The 8,697-nt window shown below is 44.1% G+C and overlaps 1 protein-coding gene across 1 annotated transcript; it reads left to right on the plus strand.

The window, feature by feature from the left end:
- The first annotated feature begins 2,795 nt into the window (after positions 1–2,795).
- Positions 2,796–7,291, plus strand: hps5 (HPS5 biogenesis of lysosomal organelles complex 2 subunit 2). The gene is made up of 10 exons (XM_010794093.1): positions 2,796–3,007; positions 3,167–3,235; positions 3,325–3,908; positions 4,568–4,688; positions 4,773–4,922; positions 4,998–5,117; positions 5,303–5,416; positions 5,504–5,610; positions 6,133–6,424; positions 7,091–7,291. Exons 1-10 carry the CDS (start codon positions 2,913–2,915, stop codon positions 7,149–7,151), a joined length of 1,713 nt encoding a protein of 570 aa, XP_010792395.1. The 5' UTR covers positions 2,796–2,912; the 3' UTR covers positions 7,152–7,291.
- Positions 7,292–8,697: the final 1,406 nt, after the last annotated feature.

Consider the following 8,697-nt stretch of genomic DNA (forward strand, 5'->3'; position numbering starts at 1 on the left):
GTAAAGCGCTCACATGGAGGGAAAAAGGCAAAACACTGAATCTCTTAAGCGATGGCTTGGATCTGGCTTCTTGGGACAACGAACAAGACAAACCGACAAATAACAAGGGGAGACAGGACAATAGGGCACAGGTGGAAACAATCAGGGGCGGGGCAGACACTGACGATGGCGGGAAAAAGAACCAAGGCAGGAAGTAAAGGGACCTGGAATGAGACAAGGAGAGTAAAAAATAAAACGGGAAGTGGAACATAAACTAAATTAACATGAACATGACAATCACAAACATGACACAACTTAACATAATTGGTGGGACACTACAGTACCCACCCATCTAGGGCCGACTCCCGACGGCCCAGGCTGTTCAGGGTGACGATCATAGAAGTCACTGATGAGTGTCTTGTCCACAACGAAAGTCGAGGAGACCCAGCAACGCTCCTCAGTGCCGTAACCCTCCCAATCGACCAAGAATTGTCATCCTCTGCCCCGTTTGCGGACCGCCAGAAGTTTCCTGACTGTGTACACCGGGCCGCCTTCAATGATCCGGGGTGGTGGAGGGGGCTTGGAGGCGGGAACCAGAGTGCTCTCTCGAACTGGCTTGAGTTTGCTCACGTGAAACGTGGGATGGACCCTCAAAGATCTGGGGAGTTTGAGGCGCACAGAGACAGGGTTAATGACTCTTGAAATTGGGAAAGGACCCACAAACCTCGGTGCCAACTTCTTGGAGTGAACGTGTAGGGGTAGATCCTTGGTGGAGAGCCAGGCTTTCTGGCCCGCCCTGTAGAGGGGGGCCGCACGCCGGTGACGATCCGCCGCTGACTTCATCCGGGTCGAGGTCCGGAGTAGCGCCTGCCGAGCACCGGCCCAAACCCGCCGACAGCGTCGGACCATGGCGTGCGCGGATGGAACTTTGACTTCTTCCTCATTAGCAGGGAAGAGAGGAGGCTGGTACCCGTTAGCACACTGGAAAGGGGAAAGACCCGTGGCAGCCGAGGGGAGAGTGTTGTGGGCATACTCTACCCAGGTAAGGTGATTCGCTCCAAGTGGTCTGCTTCTGGGACACGAGGCACCTGAGGCATGTTTCGAGGTCTTGGTTCAGGCGCTCTGTCTGACCGTTGGACTGCGGGTGATAACCGGAAGATAAGCTGACGGTGGCGCCGAGGAGCTGGCAAAACTCCTTCCAGAAGTTGGAAATGAACTGTGGTCCTCTGTCGGAGACTATGTCACTGGGGAAACCATGGATTCTGAACACGTGAGTTAACATGACCTCTGCCGTCTTCTTGGCAGAGGGAAGTTTGAGCAGAGGAATGAAATGTGCCATCTTTGAGAAACGGTCTACCACCGTCAGGACGGTAGTGTTACCTTTGGAGGGCGGTAGTCCAGTCACAAAGTCCATGGCGACGCTGAGGCATTGGGAGGGGCTGGAGCAGACCCATCTGGGCCTGGGACGAGGTCTTATTCCGGGCACACACTGGACAGGCCGCCACGTACTCGGAGGCCTCTTTTTTCATGGCCGGCCACCAGAACCGCTGCTTTATGGCAAACATTGTTCGTTGGACCCCCGGATGGCATGTGAACTTGGACGTGTGAGCCCAGTGGATTACCTGAGAGCGTAAAGACACAGGGACAAACAAGTTGTTGCCTGGACACTCGCTGGGTGCCGGGCTCACAACATTCGCCTGCAACCACACAGTTCAGTGGAAGGATTGATACTGGTTCCTTGGCATTATGTTCAGGCTCAAAGAGTGCGTCTGGCTTACGGTTTTGTGTACCGGGCCGAAAAGATAATGTGAAGTTAAATCTGCTGAAGAACAGAGTCCACCGGGCCTGACGTGAATTTAGTCGCTTGGCTTTCCTAACATATTCTAAATTCTTGTGGTCAGTCCAAACAAGAAATGGTTGCTCCGCCCCTTCTAGCAGTGTTAATTTTGGCAGCTGTTTTTGATTTAGTCTTAGTCTTTAGACGAAAATGTTTTAGTCACATTTTAGTGAGTCCTATCCTTCGTAGTTTTAGTCTAGTTTTAGTCGACGAAAACTCAAAACGTTTAGTCAACTTTTAGTCGATGAAAAATTACATTTTAGTCAACTTTTAGTCAAAATGTGTCTCTATACTCTCTGAACGCTCCGTCCCCGGCAGATCTCTGTGTCCGCTGCAGCATGTCTGTTAGGCCCCGCCCCAGCACACAGGGAGATCGCTCTTCTGGAGTTAAGAGAGCGGAAATAATGATATTGCAAGTTAGAAACGTAAGATGCATTTTGATAGACAAGACGGACACTTGGGGGAAAATATGCTGCATTTTGATTGTCCGATAGTCCACCATTAACACCTTAGTCCCGTCTCGTCTCGTCAACGAAAACTAAATATACATTGTCATAGTTTTCGTTATCAAGAATCTATTTTTAGCTCGTCATTGTCTCGTCTTAGTCATGTAAAAAAGGTTGTTGATGAACATTTTTCGTCATAGTTTTCGTTGACGAAATTAACATTGTTCTAGCCACTCCTACAATGCTGCTTTGACAGCTAGTAACTCCTTGTTCCCCACATCATCATTTCTTTCAGCTGAGGTCAACTTACGCGATAGATAGGCACAGGCTGTGCCTATCTATCGCGTAAGTTGACCTCAGCTGAAAGAAATGATGATGTGGGGAACAAGGAGTTACTAGCTGTCAAAGCAGCATTGTAGGAGTGGCTNTTATTTTTAAATGAACATTGTTTATCTGTGGAGAAGCGTGTGGCAGGTTTCATTTCCAAGCACCACACCCATTGTTCATGTGAAAACGTTTGTAGTTCTGTTCTGAGTGTTATCTCATCTAATGTAATATTATGAAGGGTTGTTTTTTAATATTCAGTCATTGTTGTTTTCAGTGTTTCTAGTTTTGTTAAGAAGACAACGGAGAAGATCAACACCCTCCAGATGAACTCTGAGCTCTGGCAGCGGACTGAATTCAGAGAGGGCGGACAGGCAGACATCTCAGCCACAACTTCGTTCTCAGAGGAAATGGACAATGAGTGAGTAAAGACCTGAACACGTGGACTATAACCACTTTACTGAGACTATGAGAAATAAGTCCTCTCAAATGTTTCTACTTGTCTTTAGGACAAGCTGTGGAGTATTGGCTTGTTTTGAATACACTATATCAAGTAAAGTGAATTTATATTTTTCATCAGAGTTTATGATGAAATGCCGACCATAGAGTCCGACATGCAGGAACTTCGGTCCGCGACAGAGCGAGCTATGTAAGTGCGGCCCAGCTTTTTGATAGAATCCAGATTGCATTATTTCACAGCCTCTTTTTAACTTACATTAAAAAAATGTTTTAAATAAGCTCCCAGATTCAAGATCCTTTGTTGCTGCTGGACCCAGACTGCCTGGGGGAAACTCTGCTGGAGTGGCTGGTGGTGCTGGAGCGAATCCTCGGACCTGCTGATCACGGGTCAGCCGCTGCAGGTGATTCAATAACAGATAGTCTAGGAGAAGAGCGTTGGGATTATCTAAACGCCTGCTCAGAGCAACAAGAGGAGTCTTCCTTGTCGTCAGGTGAACCAAGAGAGAGCATGACAGAGGAGAAGACAGAGGGGTCTCCTGAGCTCGGAGAAAAAGAGGACCGGTGTGACTCCTCTGAAAAAGAACATGAAGTTTCAAATGAGACTCGTCCAGATCCGGTCCGAGTGGCGTCTCCTAAAGCTGTACCAACGGATCTCCTGGCCGATCTCAACCAGCTGGCCACGCTCTACACGGAGCTGAGCTGCTTCAGGAAGGAGGAGGAGGAGGATGAACCAGCTTTGGGATGCATAGCTTTCCTGCGCCGCTACTTCTTTCTGCTGGACCAGGAGCGTGTGAGGAGGATGTGTCTGCTGTGTCACCAGGAGCAGCCCGAGGTGCAGCGCTCCTTCACCGAGGCCATGCTAGGTCAGAAGCTTCTCCTTAAATCTGTGGTTTTAACTCAGTTTTCTGTATTTCGTTTTAACAATTCAAATGTCACGCATAAAGAAAGAAAACGTAGATAATATAAAGAGAACACACTTCAACAAGCAACAACATAGTGGGCTTCTGTTCTGCTTTTAAAATCATTTGTATTTTAGTGACCAAATCCTGATTTGATATGCAAGTGTCTCGTAGCTTTGCACCAGCCCAACAAAAACAATCTTTATCCTTTGAGCGGCTCGTAACATTTGAACAATTTCTCTAGTCGGGGGATAAAAAGTTGATGTAAGTAAAAGTAATATGTTATTTAAAAAAAATAATCCTCATTATTCAAAGATAGCCCTTGAATGCCAGACATCAGTTGAGCAATAATAAACATTCATTCAGCCATTTTTAAAACAGAGAATCCAGTCTATGATTGTGAATGTGTTTTTATGTCCAACATTATTACTTCTTATGAAAACTCTTTGCTTTGGAATAGCCAGGTATTGCTTTTCACAGACATGGCTGGGTCTTTCAATTTTTACATTCTACACCCGGTGAATATTCTAATAGTGATATTTCTCTGTTTGATTCTGAGGTAGTGAGAGAATACTGTATTCACTTGTATCCGCAATCCAAAATGTATTTGTCTTTCTCTGTAGATGTCACTCAGCACAGTAAGGTGGTGGAGGTGATTCAGAGAGGAGATCTGCTGAGGTCTCTGCGCAGTCTGAGAGAGCTGCAGCCCTGCGGTGCCCCCCCTCTCCTCGCTCACTTACACAGGTCAGTACACACATTTACTTTTGATCAACTCGTACTTTATATCACAGTGACGTCTTGTTAAGCAAGTTATCTGTTGTCATCCAGGCTGTATGAGAAGCACGGGGAGGCGGCTGTGCGCTCGTTTACCCAGTTTTACCCCACGGTAACTCCTGCTGATATCATGACCATGGCTCAGCAAAGCCACTTCCTGGCATACCTGGATAATCTGGTCCAATCTCAAACTGAAGAGGACAGGTGCACATTTAGTTTCATCTATTTGTTAAAGACTTTGAACTCCCCTTGTGGCTGAATTTGATATTTCTTCCTTAGGTTGTCATTTTTGCAGTCCCTTCTTGAACCAGAATCACTCAGACAGGATTGGCTGGAGCTGGCACTTACCCACGATGCACCTCAACGCTGTGACACGCTGACCCCCGATGGAGAGCCCAGGTTGGTCCGGTTTGTGTGTGGAAAATGTCAAAAATAGATTTAGGATTATTCATTTTTAACATTCACTTAAAGAGCAGGTTTCCAGTGTGAGATGGACCTAGTTACTATCATGTGTACATTTCACTTCTTCTACAAAAATAAAGTGAAAGTGAAGTTTATTAATAAATATGTGACTCCTGCTGCAGGTGGCACTCTCACTGTTTCAGCTGGGGTTACGGACGCCTCCTGTCTCTCCTGATCCGCCTTCCTGCAGATCTGTCCTCCAAGCAGAAGATGGCGGAGACGTGCCGCAGTCACGGGTACTTCGAACTTTCCAAAGTCATTTTTTTGCTGGTTTTTCGTTTTGAAGTTAGCTTTTTGACATCATGCATAATGTGTGTGTGCAGATACTGGACGGGCTACATCTCGCTCTGCTGTGAGCTGCAGCGCCGCACCGAGGCGTTCTCCGCCATCTGCCGGCTGGATGACATCAGCCTGCTGCAGGAAGCTGGTGGTAAATCCTTCACACAGAATCACAATTATTATTTCCAATTGGCTGAAAGGAGAGTTCATAACAGCAGCATACATCTGGTCAACAATCGTTCATGTAGTCTCAGTCCTGTCAAATGTCCTTGTTAGTTTTTATGATATTTAGTCATCCATCTTTTTGAGTTGACTAAATGTCTGGACATTTTAGTCACACAAAACTGTAAACGTTATCGTGTAGTTTATTCAATGAAAACGATTCAATACTATTACTTATCATACTACAGTATAATAAACATTCTAGATAACCTAGTCTACCAAAATATAACGTAGTTTCTTTCTCTTAAGCCCTGCTGTTGCTTGGTCCAAACAATGGTCATCCTTTTTTACACTAAGAATCTAGTCATACATCAGTAGAAATCCTTTTTATTAATGACCCTATGGGCACTCATCCCCCAAAGAAACAACCCTAATGAAACTAACTGACACGTTTGAAACATAAAACCCCATGATAGTCTAATGTCTGTCCTGTCCCGCTGTTATTGTCCAGGGGTGGAGCCTCAGACCCTGGAGGAGTGGAAGCTGTTGATCCGGTTGTCTCAGCGCTGCAGCGGGGCCTCAGACTCAGATCAGCTGACCGGTGTGAATGGGAGCGGCTGGTCCAACGGCTCAGACGACTGTGGAGGGAAGATGAGCCCGGAGACCCTGACCCTGATGCTGGCTCGCTGCGCCGGGCCTGACCGCGCCATGGCCGTCCTGGAGGAGTGCGGGGTGCAGCTCGACCTTTCGCCCCACTCCAAACTGGTCTGTGAGCTGCTGAGAGTGACTGAGAAGAGGCAGAGGTCAGTCAGGAATTACTGATTATTATTTTCATTCATTAGCAATATTATTAAATGCGCCTCTTGAAGAGCGCGGGGTTAAAAAGGTTCAGTGGTTCGGCGTGCGTAGGAGGGGGAAATGTGTTCATTTGCTCATCTCTCTGCTTTGACCAATCAGCTCGCTACTCGTTCACCATGTGTGACCCAGGTACCACATCAAAATGTCACGTTGGCTATCCTGAATTCAAAATGGTGGAATATACTGATATCAGGAAAGCAGAAAGCCTACACATCTTCTGTGGCAGACTGAAAACCCACCTGTTTTGACTGTTCCTTGGCAAATATATAGAATTTAATTTTTAAAATGATCTGTTCGCTAGGAAGCACTCAGAGAGGATTGGCTTATTTGAAGCTAATACTTGGAGGAATCCTGCTTTTTCATGGTTAAAGGCACTTATTGTAAGTTGCTTTGGATAAAACAGACCGCTAAATCAAATGTAATGTGTTTGACAGTAATCAATTGAGTCTAAAAGTCACCTTGTGATATGTAGATTTTGAACCAAAATGTGTGAATGAAGTATGAGATGACAGCTCGGGAACTGCTTCTTCTATAATGAAAGAGAATCAGTTTCATTTGGCTATTCTTCATCTTGAGGTATTGCATTTCTAAATATTTAGTTTTTGTTTCAGAGCGATGATCCAGACGATGCTGGAGCGCTGCGATCGGTTCCTGTGGTCTCAGCACGCCTAACTGAAGACCAGCTGCAGCTTCTCGACGTAAACAACATAACCAACACTGAAATGTACCTGCTGTGAAGCTGCAACCCAATGTATGCGCTGTAATTAATGTCAAAGCTTTCGAGTTCAATGAAGGAACGTGTCTTCCCAGTATAAACAGTATTATTACCTTGAACATTGGCACGCAACTTGCTGGATCACGGATACTTTTTTTATGATTTACTTTTATCAAAACTGTTTTTATATATTAAAATGAACTAACCAGGTAACACCATGTGAATAAAAACTGTCTATAAGATTATTATAATTTGTTATGTTTTAAGAACAAAATATTTGTCATTAATATGCACGACTAAGTCCCCCTAAAGAGCAGAAAACAAACACAATTTTAACAGCAGATGTCTTAATTAATGTGTGCTTTTGTTTATTTTCCACAAACAGTAATAAAAATGTAAAACAATAATATATATTCTTTTTTTTACTGTTTATTTAATTTTATTTTTTGTCTTTAAAGTCATATAAAATGCATGTTTCTGCTCCTGACTTTAGTTTTACTGCACCATTTAAGTTATCAAACGGGTATAAAAGAATGTGATCTGACTCTTTATCAACCTTTACGTCCGTGCTTATATTTTCTTCAACGGGACACGAAGTATTTTCTACATTTCAGATGTTGAACGTCACATAGTGGATTATGGGTAATGTGGAGATAATTTTAATAACTTGGTAATGAAATGGAACTGATGACTCGGTTGATGGTATCTCACACCTGGAGCATCAAAGGCAGGACGGGGCGGCCTGGTGCGTCACTGTTGAGATTTGAAGGCTTTCATTGGACACAACCGGGTCTGAGTCACATCCTCTACACCCAGTTAACTGACCTTTATTTCTGATATATTATACTTTCTTATGTTCTTCTTTATCAATGTTTCTTCATTTATTTCCCCGAATCCTCATCTAAACGGTGATGGAGGAAGTATTCAGTTCCTGTCCTTTGATAAAAATACTATTACCACTCTGTTAAATACCTTATGTGTTGTATTAAAAAGTATGAGTGTATATTTAGGAACATATTGAAAGTAATCAATGCAGAGAAATGACACCTGACTGTACTAATACTTATATATATCATCATTACTCATGTATTAATGTATAAGCAGGATTTTACTGTTGTAGTTGTGAGATGAAGCTAATTTCTATTTATTGTATACAGGATTGCAACTAATTATTTTCATTATGGATCAACGGCCTCAATGTTTAATCAATTCAGTTGCTTGTTTGATAACATTTCTCCATTTAATATTCCAAACGTAAAGGTAGGGTAGGTAAGTTTGAGAAACCGGCTCGAGATACACTTTTTGTTAGATTCCATGGAATGCTCTTAACATCCAGATAGCAATGAATATTAAGTGCTTTGACAACAAATCCAGAGCCCTAGAGAGAAATGACTCTGAACAAATCCATACAAAAAATTCATCTGTGGAAGCCGTAGTACTGTAAAAACCACGACCAATCATTTTAGCCGGCCCGACTAAAATAACTGGATGGCCTACCTGCCT

Source organism: Notothenia coriiceps, unplaced genomic scaffold, assembly GCF_000735185.1.
Source record: "Notothenia coriiceps isolate Sejong01 unplaced genomic scaffold, NC01 NC01_scaffold00037244, whole genome shotgun sequence".
Classification (NCBI taxonomy): Eukaryota; Metazoa; Chordata; class Actinopteri; order Perciformes; family Nototheniidae; genus Notothenia; species Notothenia coriiceps.